At 43.9% G+C, this 24,072-nt stretch overlaps 2 protein-coding genes across 7 annotated transcripts in view; one reads left to right on the top strand and one right to left on the bottom strand.

Annotated features, from left to right (window-relative positions):
- PDILT (protein disulfide isomerase like, testis expressed) overlaps positions 1–10,042 on the bottom strand; it is a 28,895-nt gene extending 18,853 nt beyond the window's left edge. The window contains exon 1 of the mRNA XM_054842829.1: positions 9,614–10,042. Within this exon, the coding sequence (XP_054698804.1) occupies positions 9,614–9,812 (199 nt within the window). The 5' untranslated portion in view covers positions 9,813–10,042. The remainder of the gene's footprint in view (positions 1–9,613) is intronic.
- LOC129213199 (acyl-coenzyme A synthetase ACSM3, mitochondrial-like) lies at positions 5,358–24,010 on the top strand. 6 transcript variants are annotated; one of them, XM_054842821.1, is made up of 15 exons: positions 5,372–5,515; positions 11,349–11,496; positions 13,115–13,380; positions 13,611–13,821; positions 15,032–15,239; positions 16,090–16,233; positions 17,089–17,245; positions 18,115–18,194; positions 19,171–19,294; positions 20,056–20,136; positions 20,287–20,388; positions 21,840–21,967; positions 22,076–22,175; positions 22,824–22,943; positions 23,582–24,010. In XM_054842821.1, the coding sequence occupies exons 3-15, from the start codon at positions 13,180–13,182 to the stop codon at positions 23,666–23,668; spliced, it is 1,743 nt and encodes a 580-aa protein (XP_054698796.1). In that variant the 5' UTR covers positions 5,372–5,515; positions 11,349–11,496; positions 13,115–13,179; the 3' UTR covers positions 23,669–24,010. The 6 variants fall into 6 exon arrangements, with proteins under 6 accessions (XP_054698795.1, XP_054698800.1, XP_054698796.1 ...); XM_054842823.1 differs by lacking the exon at positions 5,372–5,515 and adding an exon at positions 10,139–10,206; XM_054842820.1 differs by lacking the exon at positions 11,349–11,496 and having other exon boundaries at positions 5,358–5,515.
- The last annotated feature ends 62 nt before the right edge of the window (positions 24,011–24,072 follow it).

Raw genomic sequence — 24,072 nt, 5'->3', positions numbered from 1 at the left:
AAACATTGCAATTTGAGTGCTGATGCACAACGACTGCATGTGGCAGGGTTAGCCCAGAACAGTTAGACCGAGTTCTTGGGCTCTCCAAGAGGAAGGGCGTATTGCTCTGGACAGAGCGCTGTTGGAATAAGGAGCAGGAAGCCACATGGCAGTTAGGGATCCAGCACCTTCTAGCTAATTCCAAGGCAATGTTTTACACCAGAGGCAATTTCAGTATAATGATTTTTTCCTAATAACCTGCGGTTGCACAGCTGTATTACCACAACTGGGAATTTAGGAGATCAAATGCTTATTGCACAGTGAAACAGGATTCCCTTGGGAAGGGGCAGAAGAAATTGTTGGTGAAGTCCAGACACAGAAGCTGAAGCCACTTAAAGACTTCCCAAATATACAGGGAATAATAAGCTTTATGGATATTGGACATGTATGTAGATCGTCTATGGGATTTTAGGACCCATTTTCCTGTGAAATATTTCAGTTCCAAACAGATATTTTAAGAATGATCTCGTATTGCTGAATGACCTGAATAGGCAGAGTTGAAGTAATGTAACTACCATGCTCAGACAGTGAGAGCTGGTAGGGTCATTTGCTCCTGGCTGGAGCTGGGAAAAATGCATGACTCCATCCCGTAAAAAGTAATCACTGCGCTCAGAGGCCAGGAGAAATGTGAGTACCGTTAACCTGGTAACCGCGAGACAGAAGTTCAGTGAACAGCCGCCTTCCTCAGATAAAAACTATTTCCTTGACTACCCAGAAAGCATGTGGAAACATCCATCACGCACCTTTCCCCTGCTTTCCCGAGTGATTAGAGTCCTCTTCAGCTTTCCATCAATTCCTTTTCATTCCACTCATTCTCTGTTTGCCTCCCAGGTGCTTTATTTTTCAAGTCGCTTGAGTGTTGCAGGAAATCATCACTCCTTTTATTTTAAGCCTTGAGTTTTGTTTCGCTTCCTCTGTTTTAGATTTTTATTGACACCGATCGCTTCAGGCATTGGGGTGAGGAAGCAGCTGCTGAGGCTAAAACAGCATCACGGGCTCCAGACTCGAGGAGAGCCGAGTGCCAGCAGAGAACGAGGGCAGACACAGATGAGAGGTACCAGAGTTGGTGGTGCGGTCACTAGGGATGACACGCATGGGTGATGGGACGCCCGTGTGAACCAGGGTTTAAAAACCGGTTGGGAAGCAAGAAGCCCTTCAAATGCCATCAGCTCAGGAGCGGCATTGTATTAACAACAGGAGAATGTCATCGTTATCAGTGGGTTTAGTTGTGTTGTAAATAAAAAGAAGGATAATTTAAGGGTTTGTTGAGATTTGAGGGGGGGTTTTTTCCTGGATGGTGTTTTTGACCTGTCTTTTGAATTATCACTGAATTCCCTCCCACCCTGTGTCATTGCTGTTTTGTGAAGTGTCCTTTTCAAAACAGATGTGAACCTCCAGAGGAGCATCTTAACAGATTGCCACCATTTGATCACAGGTACAAAGGATCCTGAAAATAAATTATCCAACGTCTGAGAACAACTCAAGCTCTGTGGCTCAGATATGGGAAGAATTAAAAAGGATGACAGAAGTGGGAGAGTGAAAAGCACCTGTGTGGTGTCCTCTTGAATTTCTACTCTTTCTTTTCTTTTTGATAACAACTGAGCTGCAACCAGTCACCTTTTTAAATCACTTGCAGGGGGGGAGACTGTAGCACCATTTCTGCAGCCACTTTGCTCAGACAGTTTTGGTGTGTTGTCTTTGTGAGGAGAAGGCCCCACGGTGGAGAACAACATCGCATTTTTCAGCACCTTCCCTGGCGACTAAAGTTTCCCTTGTTTTAGGAACTGCTCTCAAGGTCATGTAGAGCAAATCTTCCACACACCCTCATTCCAAAAGAAATGGTGGTGGGTGTGGGAGGATTGCTGCATTTTTCATTTCATGAGCTATAATGAAGTCTACGTATTTGAGGACTTAAATGCATTTTTATATTTTACCTGTCTCATATGTCATTAACTCAATTTTTGTCAGTTTTGTTTTCCACGGGCAACTAGCAAACGAGGTTAACGTGAAATCGCATGTACATTGAAAGCAAGGCCTGACGAACTTTCAGGGAATACAGATTTTTTTTTTTTTAATCAGACTGTCAAAAATGCTGATTTTTACAGCTCAAGCCACTAGCAGTCTTGTTCTAGGCAACATAAAACATTTTGTGAGAAACCATGCCTACCTCTCTGAAGAATTTACAGTGTGATGGCGTCAGGATCAAGAACAAGGCGAGTATCATTACGTGTCATCATCTCTATCTTAGAGAGTCAGAGTATATTTCACCTGAAGCCACACCAAATGGATATGGCGAAAGTGGGAAGAGAACCAGAAATCTTGTACTTTGAGGGACTCTTTCTCTTGAGCACATCAATAACCTGAGTAAGCTGCTGCTTTTTTTTTTTTTTTTTGTAGTGCAGCTTACTAAACTAAAATGTAGTGAAACGTGGACAGAGAAAACTTTTGCTGATACATAAATGTGTTTAATGACCCTAAAGTATTCTTGAAGTGAATATACATGGAAGCATGATGAGCTCCTCCTTCTTTAGCTAATTGCTGGTGGCCTTCAATTTCATTCTGCAGTCCATATTGATGAGCTAGTGATTGCTGCAGTCATTGTGAATATGCCTGTTGTCATGCTAAATACCAATTTCCTAGCTGTTAGTTTCTGGCATGGTCAGAAAGTCATTTTAGCAGTCCCACTTTTCATCTTCGGTGTAGACTGCTTTTACAGTTTCACTACAGATATATAATTTTCTCTGTAGAAGACTCTTGAGATGAAGGATGGATTCATGTTTAACGTATCAGAGTGGAAGGATGTTAATCTTGCTGCAGTTGCAAACTTTCTTGTGTGACCTTGAATTCTCCCATTCTCTTCTACAGTGAGATACAGCCCATAATCTCCTGTGCTGACCTCTGTACTTTTAAACTAATGTTTGCAGTTTGAACTTCACTTGAGATCTTCTGCTATGCAAACATCAAGGATTATTCCACAGTTTGGATGCTTATTCAAAGCGTTCGATAGAATAAGCATGTGGAAGATGTGCCTCCATAAGGGACCCGTGCTAATCGGTAGGTCCGTGCAGCAGGCAGCTAGAACATCATCTAGTGACTTTTGTACCTGTTCGGATGTGCGTTTCCACTTTCCTGCTCATTTTTATATGCACAGTTTGCAAACGATTGAGCGACTTTTTTCAGAAGGTTTACTCCTGAAAGACTGACACAGATTTCTGACGAAGCCTACAGGAACGAGGCACCCACGTTCCACTATCTTTCACGCTGCACTCAGTTGTAAGAAATACTTATTTTGGGTGGTTTGGAACTGTTTGCATTCACCTCCTGTGGTGAGGAGACCGCTGTATGCTGAAATCAGTTCTTAGCACAGGAGTGAGTATGCTTTGGATGGTGGCTTTGTAACTGAGCTGACCATCTGATCTATGGAATCGATTGAAGATCAGTCATGCCCCTCCTGCTTTCTAGAAATCCCTCTTTTTATGAACTATATATACACATAGGCAGCAGTTTCTTGGGTTTTTTTTTTTTCAATAAAACAGCCTTCAGCTGTTGTGCCTTGAAAAGGAGATGTTTGTCTTCTTTAAGAGTAACCCCCATCTTGCCTATTAAATGTCACTATCTCAGCGCGGATTGTCAGTCACAGGCTGCAGGAATCCTACGGCTGACCCGGTGCCTCGCAGGCTATACACGCGTCCTGCTAGAAAAGGTAAACATGGCTTTTTCATAAATGAGAGTGCACTCGGCACACAAAGCAGCAGCGCGAGGTCTGCACCGCTCGTGTGCCTGTGTTTGTCCTGGAACTGAAAACTTTTCACTGGAAAGGACAGGAGCAGGCATTCTCAGAGATCTGGGGAGTCAAACATTCACTGGGGCCTGGGCCTTTTCCTGAATTCTTCTGATAGGCAGCACAAAGTGGCATTAGCATGGCTCTGCACTCGTTTTGTGATTCCCCAGATATGCCACTAGCCAAGCTAAAGGCTTACGGAACGAGAGCTGTGAGGGACTTGGCGAGGTCAATGGTCTGGCCTAAGGCAAGGCAAACCCTAGCTAAACAAATCTTGACAGCTATTTGACTAATCTGGCTTTAAATATTGCCACGAATGGAGATACCAGAGCCACTCGAGGCATGATCCTTCAGCGCATCATTATTAGCCTTCCAGAAAAAGGGTCATCTTTATCCCTGTCTATGGTGCCTGCTGCTTTTAAACCCATTATGTTGCCAGCGAAAATGAAGAACAGCTTAATACCCGCTGCTTTGTAGAAACTGCGTTTGGGTACATTTAACGTGTCCCCTCTCAGTCACAGTACGGTGAGTTGCTGATGAGGGCTGATGCGCTGTATTTTACCCCTGGACTGGAGCACATCGTGGGCTTTTTCTGCCTCTCGGGCCTGGGAAAGCCTTAAATGTGAATGGTATTCGCCAAACTGTTTGGGGGATCTGAGGACTATTCTTGCATGGAGAAATATGGGACAGTTGCAAAGTCCTGTGAAAACTGTGCTGACAACAGAAAATCAGAAGGGTTTATGAAAAGCTTTTGAAGAGAAATGAAACAGGAGATGTGTTTTACTGTGTTCAGGCAGTTGCTGTCCCTGGGAAAACCAGAGTAAGTTAATACATGGCTTCAGCGGGTTACAGTTTGCCATGGCGTGCAGCAGGGCTTTTAGTGTTTGTGTTTCTAAGTGTACAAAGTTTATTGTCCCTGTGATGAGGATATTTGTTAGAGTGCTTGGGATTTTGGGGTGTTTTTTTAAAAGCAATGATATTCTGCAATGCAAGTCAACGCAGGGAATTATATTCAGCTAATGTATAGTATAAACAGTAAAACTCTCCCATGTAGGCAACGCTGATGTAAGATCTACCTTCTGCTGGTGGCAAGTGCTCTACATTCCCTGTGCTAATAGGCATTCGTGTGATATTTAGGTCAGTTTACCATGGATGGGGAGACGCCACAGACGCAGCAGAAGGGCCCTTCTGGTTGAGCATTGCGATGAGGTGCTCCTAGCACACGCGGGGCACATAACTCAGCTGGACAGGCAGCAGGGCTCGCGTCCACGGGACAGCAGGCACATCGCTGCCTGCTGCTTGCGTTTTTTCAGACATAGTTCTCTCTGCCTTCCCAAAAACCAAAGAGAAGCTGGAACCTCTGTTCCTCCGTCCTTCCTCACCCTCTTTATGCTGCCCCTTCAGCTACTTTCCTGTTGCACAAGGCAGTTGGGATGAGGGCAGAAGAGTGCCGGATTTCTGGGTCATTACTTTGCTTCCGTGCTGGGTACTTGCCCTGTGCACTTTGCTCAGCTCCGGAGGGTTGCCTGACGCTGCTTGGCAGAAAGTCAGCACATGTTTTTATAGTAAACCTTGCCTGAAAGAAGGCAGACCTGGGACACTGTGAGGGTGGAACTGAAGGGCATTAGGAGGACTTGGGAGTCACTGGGCAGAAGACATCAAAGCAGGCCTCTCCTGATAAATATTGTGGGACTGGTAAGTAGATAATGGTGTGCAACAGGGAAAGCATTGGGGTTTTCTCATGATTGATACGCCTAAGGCAGATCCTAGAGTGTTGAATCAAAAGTTGGGAGCTCAAACTGTTCCCCATGTTGGTACAGCACCAGAACAAATCCCACTTTCTGGGAAGTGTGGGATTCTTTCCTATTTTCTGACTGTGTCTCTCTGATTGAGAATGGGTCAAGAAGAGAAAGGTCTCAGGTCTTGCATTCGTTCTGGATTTCTGAAGCTCATTCTGGCAGCCCCACCGATTTCCTGTGTGATCTGTGGAATATTGCTTTGTGTCTCATTATCTAAGTTCCCTTAATAGTTCCATGTTCACATAGATTGTTTATTTAGATAGCCTGGTTTAAGGAGTAGGACATAAAATGTTAGGGCTTTATGGCTTCTCTGTGCAGGTGCATACACGCGTCCCATCTTTGTCTCTTTGTGCTGTGGCAATGCAAATGATTACAGGGAATGAACCAGCTGGTTCGGCACTGTGGACTCGGGTTTTCTACGTCTCAGGGCAGTGGCTTGCTGCAGGATAGTTTTTCACCACCCCAGAGGCTGTTTAGTGGCATGTCTTGAAGGGAGCTGTTGAGATTGAGGCCAGGGATTTCTAGATAACGTATCCGGGCTGTGGAGCTCACCACTCTCGTGAGTGACTCCGTAATTCCCTGCAGGGACTGTAGATGCCTTTATGGTTTGCGGCGGAAAGGCAATCCATGAGTTTTCAGTAAGGCCTTCAGATAGACATGGTGACCTTGAGTCCAAACCAGAAGGCAGTGGGGATCACTGGAGCAAGGTGTGGTTGGGGAGCAGTGTTTCATCTCTGACATTTTTGGAAGATGCAGTGTGGAATGGAAGAACATGTCTGTCCTTCCCTTCTGAAGAAATCCAGCTGTGAGGGTGGTGGGATATCAGAGAGAGAGGTCCAAGACTCTGCCCTGAAGTAAGGGGAAGAAATCCTGATTTGTATCTCCCACATCCTTTGAGTGCCTAAGTCCCTGGGCTACTGTATTCTGAACAATTCGTTCTGCATCTCTTGTCTATGTGTGTTGGGTTTGCGTGGCAAGGTTTTGGTGGCGGGGGGGCTACAGGGGTGGCTTCTGTGAGAAGCTGCTAGAAGCTTCCCCTGTGTCTGACAGAGCCAATGCCAGCCGGCTCCAAGATGGATCCGCCCCTGGCCAAGGCCAAGCCAATCAGCGCCTCTGTGATAACATATTTAAGAAGGAAAAACAAAACAGTTGAAAAAAACTTTTGCAACCGGAGTGAGGAGTGAGAAGATGTAAGAAACTCTGCAGACACCAAGGTCAGTGCAGAAGGAGGGGGAGGAGGAGCTCCAGGCGCCGGAGCAAAGATCCCCCTGCAGCCCGTGGTGAAAACCATGGTGAAGCAGGCTGTCCCCTGCAGCCCGTGGAGGAAGGATGAGGGGGTGTAGAGATTCCACCTGCAGCCCGTGGAGGAAGGATGAGGGGGTGTAGAGATTCCACCTGCAGCCCGTGGAGGAAGGATGAGGGGGTGTAGAGATTCCCCCTGCAGCCCATGGAGGAAGGATGAGGGGGTGTAGAGATTCCCCCTGCAGCCCGTGGAGGAAGGATGAGGGGGTGTAGAGATTCCCCCTGCAGCCCATGGAGGAAGGATGAGGGGGTGTAGAGATTCCACCTGCAGCCTGTGGAGGACCCCACGCTGGAGCAGGTGGAGGCACCTGAAGGAGGCTGTGGCCCGTGGGAAGCCCACGCTGGAGCAAGTTCCAGGCCGGACCGGTAGACCCGTGAAGAGGGGAGCCCACGCCAGGGCAGGTTTGCTGGCAGGACTTGTGACCCTGTGGGAGAGACACCACGCTGGAGCAGTTTGCTCCTGAAGGTCTGCACCCTGTGGGAGAGACACCACGCTGGAGCAGTTTGCTCCTGAAGGTCTGCACCCTGTGGGAGAGACTACGCTGAAGCAGTTCGTGAAGGACTGTAGCCCGTGGGGAGACTCCATGTTGGAGCAGGGGAATGTTGAGAGGAGTCCTCCCCCTGAGGACAAAGAAGCGGCAGAGACACCGTGTGCTGAACTGACCGCAACCCCCATTCCCCGCCCCCTTGTGCCGCTGAGGGGGGAGGAGGTTGAAGCCGGGAGTGAAGTTGAGCCCGAGAAGATGGGAGGGGTGGGGGGAGGTGTTTTAAGAGTTGATTGTATTTTCTCATTGCTCTACTCTGTTTTGCCTAGTAATAAATTAGATGAATCTCCTCTCTACATTCAGCCTGTTTTGCTCGTGACAGTAATTAGTGAGTGATCTCTCCCTGTCCTTATCTCGACCCAAGCCTTTTGTTATACTGGGGGAGGGGTGAGTGAGCGGCCGCGTGGCACCCAGCTACCGGCTGGGCCTAAACCATGACACTATGAAACTGTTGTCATGTCTTCTTTCCATTCAGTATTAGGTTGAAATCCTGAAGTGTGTTGTGATGTCTCGTTGTTGGGCAACGTGGTCTAGTTGAGGGTGTCCCTGCCCGCAGCAGGGATGTTGGAACTAGATGATCTTTAGGTCCCTTCCAACCCCAACCATTCTGTGATCAGCTCAGCCATCCTAAGGAGGTTTGGCTGCAAGCTCGTCTCTGACCTGGACATTTAGGTTCTGTGCTTTGAATCAGCTCTTACAAAGCTGAGAATAGAGCTTGACTAAGGTTTTTCTGATGCACTATTTTGGTGAAAAAATACTTTATCTTCAGAGAGATCAAAACAGTTCACAACTGCAGACTGAATTTGGCAAATATCTTTAAACCCTCCACAATTAAAAAATAAAATCAACACTTTCAAAAGTGTTTAAAAGTCTTAGTTCTTTACAACTTTGTTTAACATGATTGTTCAGACAGTTTTAAAAATATTTAAAGCTTCATAAGTTTGTTTCAGAATTGATGAAATGTTTGGTATGATCCAAACATATTTTTAGTTTCATTAATCTGTTAGTGTATTTTAGGTTTTGGTGTTGGAAAAATACAAGTGTTTTCATTTCAGATTGACCTACACTACTGCTGCTACTACTGCTACTTATTATTATCGTCATCATCACCACCACCTAGGTTTGGTAGTGAAGCAAAAGAACAAATTACATGCACTTCTGCAAAGTTAGGATATTGCCTTAATTTCAAATATCCCTTCCAAATGTGGGATAGATTGGGTTTTTCAGCTTGTGCCGGTCTCTAATGCCTGCCCCCCAGGGAGGGCTAGTTTGCAAGGTGTTCGCATGATTTAGGGCTAAGTGGATGTGTGCACTGAGCTCACTCAGAATGGCACAGTGAAGCAAGGTCAAGCCCAAGCAACAGAGACAAAGCTTTTGCTGTCTTATGCAGACAGAAGAGTCTCTGCTACCAGCAGGCTGCTAGGAAACACAACTCCACGTTTGCAGAGCGGGAAATATGCAGCGTCTGAACTTTCAGATGGGTAACATCTCGAGAATATACCTTCTGGCTTTTGCTTGTGTGATTTACTTTCTGTCGGGCTCAGATGGCCAGACCTTCTAACAAAGTTAGTTACTCAAAAGGCCCCTCCCCATGAGGAGCAAACATGAACCTAATAGAAAAACCACAAACCATCCTCCACCTAATCAAGCGATAATTTCAGGGAAAGAGTCCAATATAATGCAATTACAGACACCAAAATGTTGTAAAAAGACGTTCCCTGAAGCCCAAACACTCACAGAGGAGAGATGCCATCAGGCAAAAACCTCATACAAAGCGCCGATGAAAATGTATGACTTTTTTTTTTACTTTTTTTTTTTTTTAATACCTAGAGTTTCACCCATCACTGCTGTGAAACACATACTTGTAAAATTAGGCAGTGGAAGCAGAAAATGCCAACTCAGCACTGTGTGTGAGGACCCATCTTACTCGCAGTATCCATCTTAGGTAGCAGACTGGTATTTAACCACTCCAAAAAGGAATAAATTACGGTAGTTATGGTCAGAAATAGATACATGGAGGGAAAAACCCAGCAAACAAGGACTACTGGAAGGCACAGCAACAGTAAAACAAACATACCTGAGCGCCCCAGCATTGGTCATGCTCTGCAGAGCCATCAGGGTAAAAGACAGCGAAAACTGATACTCACAGAACTCCACCAGCAGGTACTTGGTTTCCTTCAATGCTCTGTCAAAGTTGCTCTTTTTCAGCAAGAGTACGTTGTTCTCCTTTTTTATTTTGGGGAGTTTGGCTTTCTTTGGCTTTTTTTCATTTGGGCTTATGCTGTCTGCTGCGGGGAAGCCTGTGAGAAACAATAACGGCAGAAGGAAAAACTGATGTGTCTTCATCTTGTCCTGCCTTTATCCGGTTACTGAGAAAGAAAGAAGCAAAGGAGCACTAAGCAGCAGGGTTTGCTGCTCAAATGGCTGCTGTTGTATCAGCCAAACTACAGGGCTGATAAGGTTGATAACGGAGTCTACCACCAGCGGAGCCAAGTGCACCTTTCCACGGGAAGATTAATGTACTTAATTACTTCCCATCTTTAGCAGTGTTTGGAAATAAAGGAGCTGTGGGGAAGGTGGGTTTACTCTTTCTGGAAATAATCAGAACCCTGGGGAGAGGGTGAGAGAGCACGGGAGGAAACACTTGCCTGCAGAAGCACCGATCGATTCATAGTGCGCTTCTCCGATGAGACAGCCTATTCTTGCCACCGTTACCCAGCGCGGAGCTGCAGACCAAACAGTAAGTGAGGTACCAGGGACAGTGTTTGAGGGCTGCTCCTCTGCTTAATACTTGGTTGTCTGTTGCACTTAGGAGCTACTTGTTATGGATCTGATTCAGAGCATGATGACTCAGGGGAAAAACTCGCATTGCTTTGCATTTCTAATTTTAAATCCTGTATTTCTTCAGTGCCTCGGCTGTGAGGCTCCCATCTCTGCTTACGTGCCAAGTTGTAGCTCAAGTACTACCCTACTTGGTGGGTTAAACCAGAAGATTTTGCCATTGGTTTTCAGTGGTAGCTAATATCTGTACAGTAAACTGGAGGGACCAAATGGACTATTTCATCCTTAGGATAGCTATCAACTGTGTCTGTGCGCTATGAGGCCTCCCTAGCTAGTCTTTTCACAACGTTTTAAGAAATATCTTACAAGAAGATTAGGAAGGCACCGTTTACTAACAAATGGTTGTTTCTGTAAATATCTGCCAGTCTGTAACTGTAGCAGAAACATCTTTGACCCTGGAAACGTGCTGAAATTTGTGAGCTGTGCATCCAAAGCTGTAGTCTCACTAGAGGGGACCAGGTATTCTGGTGGTTATTTCGTTGGCACAGGCAAGGACAGAGCTGACTTGAGGACAGGTGTGTCCAGAGCAGTAGAACCAAACTGAGAGTTGAAGAAATGGCCCCAAAAAATGACTCTTCCTTCCTCTTGAGGAGTCGTAAGTGCTGCTTCGCTCCTTCATGCCCTTAGACTAAGGGATGAAAAATCTGGTATCAGGAGGGTACTGCCAACAGTAGGGATGTTTGTAACGGTGGTTGATGTAGTAGCCTCCATTTTCTTGGGGGTGAAGGATCTTGGGTGGCATATTGCTTCACTCGAAGTTGTTTTTGTGCCTGGTGCGAGTGGGGCTGGGTTCCAAGTGAACTCCTTCCTATCAATCTCAAAGACTTTGGGTTGTAAAGCACCTTGAGATGTGTTCTATTAGCACTCGTGCAGGGTGTCTAATGAAATCGGGGGCGGGGGGGGAGCTGTGTATTCAGGCTGCTCGCAAGATAAGATCACACATAAATACAGATGCAGCAATCAGGTACTAAGGTAAAAAAAAAAAGGCAGAAAGATAAGAGTCTCCTGTTTGACTTTGTGGTCTTTTTCTCTTCATAACAGGCTCTTTTCCAAAGGTGTCTTTCAAGTGACATCCTAGGAGGTTTAAAAAGCATCTTTCAGAAGAACAGGGGAAAACTAACAAGGCCTGTTTGATCTGAACAGCTCGTGTTGTAAGCTCAGAACACAGCCTAAGGCCCCCAGAGCACAGGTAGGATGACCAAACCATTTCCTTAGAGAGCTGGTTTTCCACTGAAACAAATAGCAGTCAACTCAAATCCCTCCTGGAAACCTCCTACCAGGAAATAGGCACCATTTTGGAAAGGGCTTCTAACCTCTCTGAAATAAGCTGCAGTAAGAGGAGGATCACACAGCAGTCAGTCCTGCCAGGACGGATTTGCAATGAGGAAAGGAGTGGGATTTAGCAGAACGGAACAGAATATTGAAACTTGTGGAGTACGGTGCTTTCTTTTAGGCATGCAGCAGATTAGGTCACATTTCTGCACATTTCTTCATCAGTGCTAACTAGTCTGGCTCTTTCATTTTGAGCTTTACAGTTTGAGAGCTGTGGAAAATCTGCCTTCTGCAGAAGTCACAGGCCAGCCAGCAGGAGATGCTGGATGCAGGATAACTACAATTCTTGGGCCTTCTGCCTTGTTGCCACTCACACCCTGGAAATTGTGTGGTTGAGAGCCATTGACACGTGCCTCACCAGTGAGCACCTTCTGTTTGCGCTTCTCTGGTTTGCCTCACTACTATGGTGGTTTTAGAGCGATGTTGGTTATTGTTATTTATTGGCATTGAAGACCTTAAGCTGTCACTACATCTATGCTTGCAATACACAACGCAACGGTAAAAGTAGCTGCGTAGCATCCCTCGGAGATATACATGTACTGTTGGCTATTAAATAAGGAGAAGGTCGTGGCACAGAAAGGTTTAAAAGCAAAGCTGGCTGTATTGAATTGACGGAGAGATTCCCTTAGATTTAATGTGGTGGGTAGATTCTTAAGGACTTGATTACACTCAAAACAAGTTTATCAGAAGATTCTGCATCTTTGAGTAAAGATCCAGTTTTCTTGACTTCCCCGGCTGGGCTTTAAATAACTGCAGCACCATCCATTCTGTCTCTTCCACAGGTACCTGTATGTGGTGTAGAAAAGACTAGGAGAAACTGGAAGTGCTGGAATTTTCTTTGCAAGTTTGTTTTACGACGTGTGTCTTTTTCAAAGTTGCGCACTTCAGCTTGAAGTGCAAAGCAAATGGAAGTGTTTGGCACTTCACCTTTGCTCGCCTGGTGTTTATTTTGTGTTTACGCCATGCTGCCAATGACAATAGAACTCACGAGGAAGTAGATCAGAGATTCATCAGTTTTATTGGGGCGTAAGTTCAGTGCGAATCGCCATCTAGTGTATATTTAAGACATAGCAGAATTACAGAGACCGTTGTAAATCAAGGTGATAAAGCGTCCTCAAAACATTTTAACTAGTGGCATTTTATTTCTGTAAGCAGGCAAAATAAAAGATAAAATTTACAGGAACCAAGAGATAGATATTTAAAAAAGGACTGGCAAGTGAAAGTTTAGAGATGAGATATGAGATTCATTCGTCAGCTGACTGAGGACAAAGATTATAATGAAAAAGCAGTGCACAATCTCTTTGCCAGAAAAGGAGGAACACTTATTTTAAGAATCATATAAAATAATGGGGAAAAATGAGGAGGCAGGCAAACAACCTATTTATTCAAGCTGATTTGCATTAATTTATCCACTATCACAAACTAGACAGCATCCAATACCTGGCTGTTTTTAAATGTATTTTCTTTTATTTCAGATGACTGATTCCTGTAGATGTGCATCTGATTTTTTTCCCCACTGTCTGATAAAACATCATTTATCATGAGAACATTTATTAAAGCACGGATTCCTCAGTGTTTGCGGATATTCTGGTCACCTTGCAGATTACTCCATGGATGCAACAGGCTTCTTACATCTCTGATTATTTCGTATTATGACTCTATAAACCAGTGTAAAAAGGAACTGCCGGAATATTTCAACTTTGCAAGTGATGTCTTAGATGAGTGGTCACGACTGGAGAAGGTAGTGTTTTTCTTTTACTTCATAGACGTTGGAACAAATCTCAGATGATACAAATCAATTTTCCTGATGGATACTGGATAGTATTAGCTGCAGAGCAGAATGCACTATTTGATTTTCTTTGTAAAAGACTAGTTGCCAGGGATGATTTGCTTAGTCTGGAGTTATTCTGGATTGAAATTAAACCTTTTCAGGTCTGTCGTCTTATTTTAATATCTTCTGTTGCATTCTAGGATGGAAGACGACCAGCAAATCCAGCTTTTTGGTGGGTAAATGATGAGGGAGAGGAGGTGAAGTGGAGCTTCGAAGAGTTGGGATTTCTGTCTAGGAAAGCAGCTAATATACTTTCCGAGGTGTGTGGTTTGCAGAGAGGAGACAGAGTCATAGCAGTTCTGCCTCGTGTTCCTGAGTGGTGGCTCCTGAATGTAGCCTGCATGCGGACAGGTGAGTAACCTTACTGATCTCCTGGATGCAGAAAAATTAATAGAAGATACAAAAATATGCTAAATTAATTTGAAAAAAAAAAAAAGTAAGCAGGAATATGCTGCTGTGCCCTGTACAATTCAGCTTTGGCATAGAAGGAGAACTGGCAGCACCCACCCAGGAACCAAAGCACCATTGTATTAGGGGCTGCCAGACACGATCCAGGTAAACGGCATCCTCAGTTGAAGCTGCTAAAGGCTGAATGGTTACAATCTAAGGCCAGATTTGACCAGATCCGTTATCAGTGTGGACAGTTTTAATGCAGTAAGTTATATGACTAGACTGGTGAATAATTCAATACAGTATTTTTTTGCTCTGCTGTTACAGTTTTAAAAATTCTTAGGAAGAATTTGACCCATTGCATTTTTAGACTGCTAAACATCCATGATGGAACAACTCAGCATCAACAGTGCCATGATCAAGTATTTTTGTCCCACTTTTAAGCTCCGTGATTCTTGCAGGTTGTAAATGGTGTTAAGATGCAGGGAATCCAATTCTACCGTATCCAAGATTTTCTGAACTATGATGTGGGAGTATTGTTCAGTATCTCAGTGCCTCAGTTTCCCAATTGTAAAATTTGGTAGACACTTCTGAAGGTGCAAGAAAACGGAAATCAGTCTGTAGGTCAGGTCTATTGAAATCCTTGGGAAAAAGAGGATCCAAGCTTGAGGGGATTGTTGACTGAGCAATGTATGTAAGCTACCTGACCTCAATCTATTTATCCCATATCAGAGGTATTAATTCCTTATTGATGTGAATAATGGCTTTATTCCAGAGGTAAATATAATCCAAATGCTGGCCTTATTCATATACTTAATTAAGAGGATGATCATCCCAACACTTCCTGAGTTACAAATCATGAAGGGAGTGCTCAAAACCACTTTAAATCTAGATCTTACTCATGATCTCAATACCTTTAATATGCATGACAGAAAACTCAGCCTTAGTGCTGCAAGGTTTGGAGGTCTTTCAGAGCCAGATGATCCCAGGTCATTCCTAGGCCACAAATTCACCCAAGCTCTGCCTTCAAACATGAGTTATACTTGACTCCTGTTTCTCAAAGAATAAGTTTTTGGCAAGTAGCTCAGCTTTTCTATGGCTGGGGTCATGTCCTGTGAACATAATAAAGAGAAACGGTCAATTTTCTAAATTGCTTGTTGCTTTTTTCCAGGAATTGTCTTTATTCCAGGAACATCCCAATTAACAGCCAAAGACATCTTATACCGACTCCAGGCTTCGAAGGCCAAGTGCATCATTACCAATGATACACTGGCACCTGCAGTGGAATCTGTCATGCCTGACTGCCAGTTTCTGAAAAGCAAACTAATTGTAGCCAAAGGGAGCAGAGATGGGTGGCTGAACCTCAAAGAACTCTTTGCGTGAGTATCCGGCTGTTTTACGATCATCCCTGTGAGGTGAAGGAAGCTCTATCAGTCATGTGACATTGCTGAGTTTGGGGATTAATTTCCAAATGAGTTACATTTTTGCATCCCTCTGCCAACTCGCGGTAACCACTGCATTAAGTGCAGATCCCTCCAACACACTTTTTGGGAGCTGTATTCAGGTCTTTCAGCTTCTCCTTACTCAGCAGCCTGCCAGCTTTTAAAAGCCTGCCTGCTTTTAAAGAGAAGCATGCAGAGTGTTAATCCTGCAGTTGTTTTGTACTTGTCTTCTAGAGCCCAGCCTAATGCCTCTTGAATTCAATGAGAAAGGCACCCATTGCCAGCTCCCAGTGCTCAGCTACCATGGCATCAGTTATTTCTTCCCTTCGCTATCTTGGTAGCCCAGACAATCTGAATTGTTCATCAATGTCCTGAACATAAATGGTATAATACATGTCTAAGACCACCTTACCTGGCATAATAGCCTGAATATGGCCCCCAATGACTTCAGACTGGGAGACGGCATGTGTTGAGGCAGAAGTTGGTTTTGCATCTACCTGCTGTTCTGTAACAAGCACCTTGAGTGCCCTTGCAAAATAGTTGTAGAGAAAAGTCACTGGAATATGCTGTAGGTGCTCACATCTTGAAAGTTATGGCATACAGAGCACACTTGTGACTAAGAAAATGTTCTCTCTAACTCTTACCTGTGGTATCTGATGCAACTATTTATTTAATGAGATGATACAATTTTGGGCCATTTTCCTGTTTATTGCCTGAACCTTAAAAAGTCCTGTTTTCTTTGTGAAAAACTACATGTGGTAACCATCACATACTATTTCTTCTGAAGGGTGACATCTGCTGACCATAAATGTGTCAAGACAAGGAGTCAAGACCCAATGCTGATCTATTTTACTAGTGGAAGTACAGGCTCTCCAAAAATGGTGATGCAGTCCCACAGCAGTTATGGCATCGGATTTGCAGTCAGTGGCAGGTATACATTGCAGTTGCTCCCAGTGTCCTGATTAAGTGACTTGATCACAATTAAATTGAAAATGTGACTGTAAAAACTCTGGTAAATGTAGGCATTTCATGGGGGTAGGATTTTGCTTCTTCCTCACCTTTCTCCTCTCGTGGTGAAACCCTTGTTATTAAAAGCTTCTTGAAGACTCAGTTGAGATCATCAAACAGTGTTCTGTCACTCAGAGGGCTGCCTGCGGAGTAGCAATAGGGGGAGCATCCCTATAGCAAAACCAAATCCAGTTGAGTGCTTTAGTATTATGTAAACCGTCCTTGAGAACCAAAGCAACCTTGGACCATAGCATTACACCTTAAAAGTCACAGATTTGCTTTCATCGAACATCTTTTATTTATGCTTCCCAAGGAGTGAGAAATGTCATTAACATGAAAGAATACATTTCCCAAGGCATTCTGAGTTGGAAGTTGATGGTATAGAGTCCATAGAAGTAATTTGGTTAGGTTCCTAGAGAAATAAACTGTGATTTAGCTGATGTCTCTAATCCCCAAGGTGAGGAAAGCCTACTCCAAATGATCTGTTCGTTTTTTGAGCTAGATCCAGATTCAGCAACTCAAGCCAAGGATGTTTTGCAGTGTTCAGGAGAAAAGCAAATGCTGGAAATGTTAAACAGGGGAGAATGAAAGGAAATAAGAGGATGTTTAAGATTCTCCTCAAATCTTACAAACTTCCTAGAGAACCTCACTTGATGACACTGCATTTTCTAATGGAAGCCTCTGGCCCTTTCCTTTAATTACCCTGTGACCTGTGCCTGAGTCTCTCTACTCTATGAAGCATGTTTTAATTTTTTTTTTGTCTCTGCTTTATCATCAGGTACTGGCTGAACTTGACTCCTTCAGATATAATGTGGAATACCTCTGATACTGGCTGGGTAAAGTCAGCTTGGAGCAGTGTTTTTGCACCATGGATCTGTGGGTCGTGTGTCTTTGTACACAGTTTGCTACAGTTTAAACCAGCACTTATTGCAGAGGTAAGCGTAACATTTTATACTGTCAGCATAAATGAGCAAGCAAACTGGGCTCCAGTGCACGGGTCCCCACTGCTCTGTGGCCACGGACATAGTACTTCCCACATCCCAAGCAATCATCCCTCCCTTTGGTGCCCAGTGAGCTAGAGAACAAGGTTTTCTCTCCTGCTGAGGCTGTGTGACAAGGCTACAGTGTAGAGGAGATGTGGTGAAAGATGCAGGATAAAAAGAACTCGGGATCGTTGCTGTCTTGTCCCATACTTAGCCTAAAGCTCACTTCAGGTATGGACTTCCAGCTGCTTTGGGCTCAGTGAGCGTGGGCCAGTAATCAGCGTATGGCTCAGACCTGAAACAGGGCCCTCTCATCCTGAATTTTCGATGAGCCGCCAGAATGCCTGTTGCTCCTGTCCGCCACTTCACAAAACCAGTCAGCTGGCCTGTTCTCCTCAACATTGGCCTCTTGTGTTGAGAGGAGACCCAGACTTTCCCAAGAATAAAATTGGAAAAGCTTTGGTCTAGCTCACTACTGTCGCTTCGTGTTGAGCCTGGGACACAGTCGCCTTGGGAAGCAGAAAACAATCTTAATTGGAAGCCCTGCTCTCAGTGGTCATTCTTTTACATGAGTGATTTTTGTTGGACAGAACGTACCGTATTTTCTACAGCAGTGGGACTGCCTGGTACAGCCACTCCGCAGTCAGGGTTCGGAGTCACTAATCCGTAGTCGTTCTCTGCGTGGAACGTATGTTGCATTTTTATGGCTTTCATTTTGCAGACGTTTGGGCACGTACGTTGTGTTAAACACCTGGTACATTTACAAGGACAGACTCGCCATTACATTTGCTTTTCAAGAAAATAACTTTCTGTTTTTCTAGACTCTCTCAAGATACCCCATCACTGCCTTCTGCACTGCTCCCACTGCCTACCGCATGCTGGTCCAACACGATTTGAGCAGGTACCGCACATCTGTGTGTTGTGGGGCTACCAGAGGGAGCCTGGGATATAACGCTGCGACAGCTCTGGCTGTTTAGTTCCTTATGTTGCTTCATTTTTTTCAATTAAAGGAAATCTAATTAGCAAACTTCGCTCTCAGAAAAGAAAGCTGTGTTCTGAACTAGGAGAATAACTAGTCACAGCTTACGCCAATCAGGCTTCAGGAACGGGTCTTAGAAAAGACAGCACAGAGGAAACAAGTGAGATTCTTTGAAGTTGTCGCTTCCTCTGAACTTCTGGTTCACAGCTCAGTTTAAGTCCAGGTTTCCGGCAGCACTGGCGTGCAGTGGAGTCGTTCCCGTATCCTTGAGAATGAAGCGAGGAGTTAGAGAACTTCACGTGCCGAGAGTTATTTGGCAGCTGTTCCCCCCCGTTTGTTACACTGTAAAATACTCGGCTTAAGAGAAGCAGTCAGTGGGATCTGTAAGGAGTTTTCACTCCTTCGGTAAGGCACTTATTCCTCCTACGTAGGTCTTCCATCCTGACGAAAGCCGACCCTGGTTTAGCAGAGGGGTCAGGCTCTGTGTTCCTATTCAGCCTTCCTTTCGCTCTCAAAAACTCTCAGTGTCTTATTTGATCTTGGCTGTCGGCACATAACTCAGCTTTTCCACGAACATCTGATGTGCTTGTTCAGATTTCTCCTTTCTTGTCAGCTCTTCCAAGAAAACACCTTTGCTCGCTCTTTTTCCAGAAAAAAAAAAAAACAAAACCCTACTTCCAGTGACAGAGAGATGAAGCACATTATCCTCAGGGGTAACACGAGCAATCTAGGAGTCCAGTCCAGGACTGTGGAACAGGATGATTATTGTCATTTCCAAAGTAGCTTGGGAAGTTTTGGGCGTACTTACTTTGAAAGTTGAGGCAGGCTGCTCAGTTCAGACCGTTCACTGCTCTTTCCAGAAGTTAAGAAAGTTATTTCATTTGCTGTTCCTCTCAAGCTACAAGTTCATGAGTCTGAAACACTGTGTGTCTGGAGGGGAGCCGCTCAATCCTGAAGTGATGGCGAAGTGGAAAATCCAGACAGGGCTGGATATCTATGAAGGTTATGGCCAGACTGAAACAGTACGTTTGCATCAATTCTTGCAGTATGCCCTTTCAAAGGTAGCAATACCAGAGGCACAATGTGCTTGATAAATCAATGTAAAAGGTGAGAATCAGTTAAATGAACTTGTTTTAAAAAGAGCCTATTTATAATTATAATTATATAGTTCCAAAATCAACTAGCTGCGTATTTTAATGTTTATAGGAAATACTGTGACTACAGAGTTCAGCCCCCTGCCAAAACCATGCCAGAGATTACCTCAGATCAAATAACTTGTAGTAGATCCCTTCATCATCTTTACTTAAAAGGCAAAACTAAAAAAATAATTTGCTCTGGGTATCAATTTAGCCTGTCCGAGGTTTTAATGAAAAATATTAAATCAGTTCACATCCCAGACTTCTCTGTAAGTGAACATTAACGAAGCTATTAAGAGTCAGATTTCAGGCATTCTCTCCTCTTACCCTTGATATGGTCCCAAATTAATTGTCCCATTATTGAAATAAGGTCTGTAATAATTTCACATCTGCTGTCTTGCAAATTTGAGTGTTTGCAGAAGAACCCATTGGCTCAGACTGAGCACAAGCCACCTCATTCCACAGGGCTGACCTGAAATGCCTCTCAACCCCTCTCTGATGTGCTGGAGAATTGCAGTGCTTTAGTCCCGATTCAGCCCTTGTCACCACAAAGTCATGAAGAGGTGTTGTGCCTAATGCAAATGATTAAGAGGTCTACAGGACGTTGCACAAATTTAAAAAAAAAAATTAAATAATCTATTATGCAGGTGACAATATGTGCCAATATGAAAGGAATGAAAATTAAACCTGGCTCTTTGGGAAAAGCCGTTCCCCCTTATGACGTGCAGGTATGTTGATATCGTTGCATCTGAGCTCAGCTGCAGCTATGGGTACAAGAGCAGGGGAACGCTGTCTGTGTCCCTTCTCTGTCCTGCACTGTGCTATAACAGGTATTTCACTGAGCTAATCAAAGCAATAACGGTGTGTCCTTTCCGCAGATCATAGATGACCATGGGGCTGTTCTGCCTGCAGGAGAAGAAGGCAACATTGGTATCAGAGTTCAACCGAGACGACCGTTCTGTCTGTTCTCTGAGTACTTGGTAAGTCTGAGTTGGTCTGTCTGTGCCTGCTGAGAAGCTCAAGAGAGATCCAGGGCAAAGTTCTGTTGACTTACCCAAGGAGCAGGATTTCATCCAGGATCTTCACGAGGTCTCACTAGGTTGCTTGAGGGCCTTGAGCCTGATCGGTACGTTGTTCTGCTATTCCAGGAACAGACTGACTGGCAGAGTAGAACTTCGAGATGCAACATGAACCAGGGGGTACCTTGTTCCAGACCTGTACCTGGCAGTTGGCATGGGCTTCATGTTCAGTGCATCACTCCTTACCCTTCCATTCCACTCCTGTCCTTGGTTAAGGATTAATGAAGGAAGCCCATAAAGGCTACTCTAATAAGTTGGAAGCTCAGGGAGGCTTTCCAAAGAGCACAACTATCTTATTCCCTCATACCACTGTCAGAGGTACCCACAGACCGATCTTTTAAATCTTTAAAAGTTACACATTCCAGCATGCACATATCTCTGGTGTCAGAGGAACCCTTTGTATGGTTGCCTGTCACACAGACAACATGCACAAGATCAACAGCACAAAGACAAGCTACAGCACAAATCCCTCGAGTGTAGACGATCATATAGCTTGGTGGAAGTGCAATGTGTCATCTAACATTACTATTCAAATGCTCTACCTTCTGAAAGCAGAACAGGCTTAAAAAAAAAGGTGTCAGAAGAAAGGCCAGTTTGGTTCAGGTCAAAGGTCCATCTAAGCTAGTATTCCATCTGTGGTGGTGCTGAGTTGTAGTACATACTTAAGGAAACACTAGAACCAGGCAAATATAAAAATATTCTCCACTGCATTTAAACTATCATGTTGAATAAGCTTTGGGGAACCTATCTATGTGTTTAATCCTCTTCTGAACCCCCACAATATTTGGATATCTGTAGCATCCTCAAACAACAACTTGCACAAAGTAATTGCTCATTCTGTGATAAAAAACTTATTTTGGTTCAGTGCTATTACTTCATTTTTTCCTTATGTCTTCTGTTGTCACGGAGTTTTTCCCATGTAACCTAGATCAATGTAGGTAATGAAGTTTTTCCTGTAGGTCACGTCATTTGTGTTTTGAAGGTTGGAGTTTCCATTGACAGGAGGTTATTGTGGCAACCCCCTGCAATGATAAATCATTTCTCTGAAGAGAATGGGTTATACGTTTTAGTCATTTCTTGTGATGGATGGGCATTTTGATAGAGCATGGCCTTTTTTGCCTAGAACATGAATCCATATGTACACAAATGCTCTTTTCCACCTCTCACATATTTCTACCACAAAACTGCTAATGTGGTTTTTTTAATTGGAACCATAAGATAGCATTGAACATGCTCATTTTGAGAACAAGTTAAAAAAATCATCTTGATCATTTTTAGCACCACTGCAAGGTAAGTGCATAACATTTCACTAACAATCGGATACATTTGTCAAAATATTTGATTGTTGTCAGGCCAACCCAGAGAAAACTGCCGCCTCTGTGTGTGGAAATTTCTATGTCACTGGGGACAGAGCAATTATGGATGAAGAAGGATACATCTGGTTTGTTGGAAGAGCTGACGATATAATTAATTCTTCTGGGTAAGTCAGTTGCTTTTAGATTTGGTCATTCGCCTGTAAAAATTCAGTCTGGGAAGCCCAATTGAATGGCTAGCTTGCTACGGCTGTCATATCTGCATTTTCTCCTAGGTATCGTATTGGCCCATTTGAAGTGGAAAGTGCATTAATACAACACCCTGCAGTCTCAGAGTCAGCTGTTGTCAGCAGTCCTGACCCGATTCGAGGGGAGGTAAAAAGAAAAAAAAAAAGATACAGAAAGAAATGCGCTTTTTTTCTAAGCGTCAAATTCCCTATATGTACTAGGCTTCCTTGGAATTAAATACGTTTCAGATTTTGAAATTAAAATGGGTTAAAAAAAAATTTAAACCCATACCTTGACAGATCTTAGAATTTCAGAATTATTTCCCTGTTTGCAGGGTGTGATGTGGAAAAAAAACTTTGGCTCTTCAGATTTATTGTGGCATCTTTTTGTCTAAGGAATAGAATTTGGATTATTTCTCTTTTTGTCACTAAGCACACAGTGGCAATGATATCCAGAGTGTTTAATTTTTCTTTTTATATTTTTCAAATTCGCAACATTTCTTTGAGCCCTGGGGCGGGCTTTTCAGCTGTCTTTGTGTCTGTTCTACAACTTTTTGAAAGTTTATTAGTGTATAAAGTTAAGAAAAAAAAGTGGAAAATAGCAAAAAACCCTATGCTGCAGAATATGTCCCTCATAACATTGCATTCTGCAATAAGCAGCTAAGTAAAAAGGAAATTAAAGAAAAAAACTCAAATTTTTGCATTTTGGAATGTTGATACTCAGTTTTGGCAACAAATGTATCCCGTTATTCCCACGTCTGGACGTTAATGGGGTCCCTTAACTTTTGTGGCACAGGTAGTCAAAGCCTTCGTTGTTTTAGCTCCTGCTTTTGTATCACACGATCCAGAAAAATTAACTCAGGAGCTTCAGCAACACGTCAAGAAGGTGACTGCACCTTACAAGTATCCGAGGAAGGTAAGTACACCACAAAAAGACAGGGCTTCTCTCTTTTTGTATCTAAAATTGAACAGGTTTTGTCCTACCTCGGCTTCTTTTCAACTGCATTCTGACAACCACTCCAACCATAGTAAAATAAAATAAAAGTACATTACAGGGTCTGTTGCAGCTGTAGCCTTGGGTTCACTGTGCTGGAAAGGACCCAAAGGGAGGAAATGGTCATGTAACCTGTTTGTATCAGGGTCCAGTCTTCCTTTCATGAGATATTTGGGTTTTCACAGCGACTCGAACGGACAAGGCGTTCAGCTCTTACCAGTTCCTCCCCTGAGCTCTGTTCAGACTCTCAGCCAAAGCCAAGGGGAAGTTCCTCCTGCCATCGGAGGGGTTGGAATCCATCCCTCCCAAGCAGGAAGGACACCAGTAACTCCCTGTCCGCACAGCTGAAGCACTCGTCTCTTCAGGATTGTGGTTCTTGTCCCTGCACGTGCTGCCCGTGCGGTCAGCTAAGATGGGTAGTGAGGAATTTCACTGTCCCAGCCCCAAGCTGTGCAGCTTCCCATCTTTTTACCCCAGCCATAACAAAAGTGTGTCTTTCCTTGCGCCTGGGAGATTAATCAGAATGCGTTTGGCTGAAAGTGAGCCGTTTTGCCTTTCAGGTGGAGTTTGTTCAGGATCTACCAAAGACGGCTACTGGGAAAATCCAGAGGAAGGTTCTAAGGAACAAAGAGTGGGGAAGAGTATAACGGGATCTGGAGAGAAAGTTTCCATCCGTAGCACATCACCCTTGTTTCCAAGTACCAGCCATAGCACATCGCACTTGCCGTGTGGTCATGACCCAGAGGACTAGGAGAATGTATGGAAAAACAAGCTACGGGAGGAAAAAAAGGAGATAACGCCCATATGGCTTGAGGATGTGTGGCATTGGAACCACTTTTGCCGTCAACCTACAAATTCTCAGAAGAGAGAAGGTGGAAGTAATTAAGAATGAGGAATGGGAGAGAGAAGGGACAGATCCAGGAGCTTAGGAAGGTTTAATTTTTTTACTGGAATTAGTATAAACAGCTTGCTTGAAAAATAAAAATTTTTTTTAAAAAAAGTGTAACTACAACATTTTGATAATTACAAATAAATGAGAAAGTAATGAAAA

Source organism: Grus americana, chromosome 15 (assembly GCF_028858705.1).
Source record: "Grus americana isolate bGruAme1 chromosome 15, bGruAme1.mat, whole genome shotgun sequence".
Taxonomy (NCBI): domain Eukaryota; kingdom Metazoa; phylum Chordata; class Aves; order Gruiformes; family Gruidae; genus Grus; species Grus americana.
The sequence above is the reverse complement of the archived record's forward strand: the minus strand, read 5'-3'. Positions and strand labels throughout refer to the sequence as shown.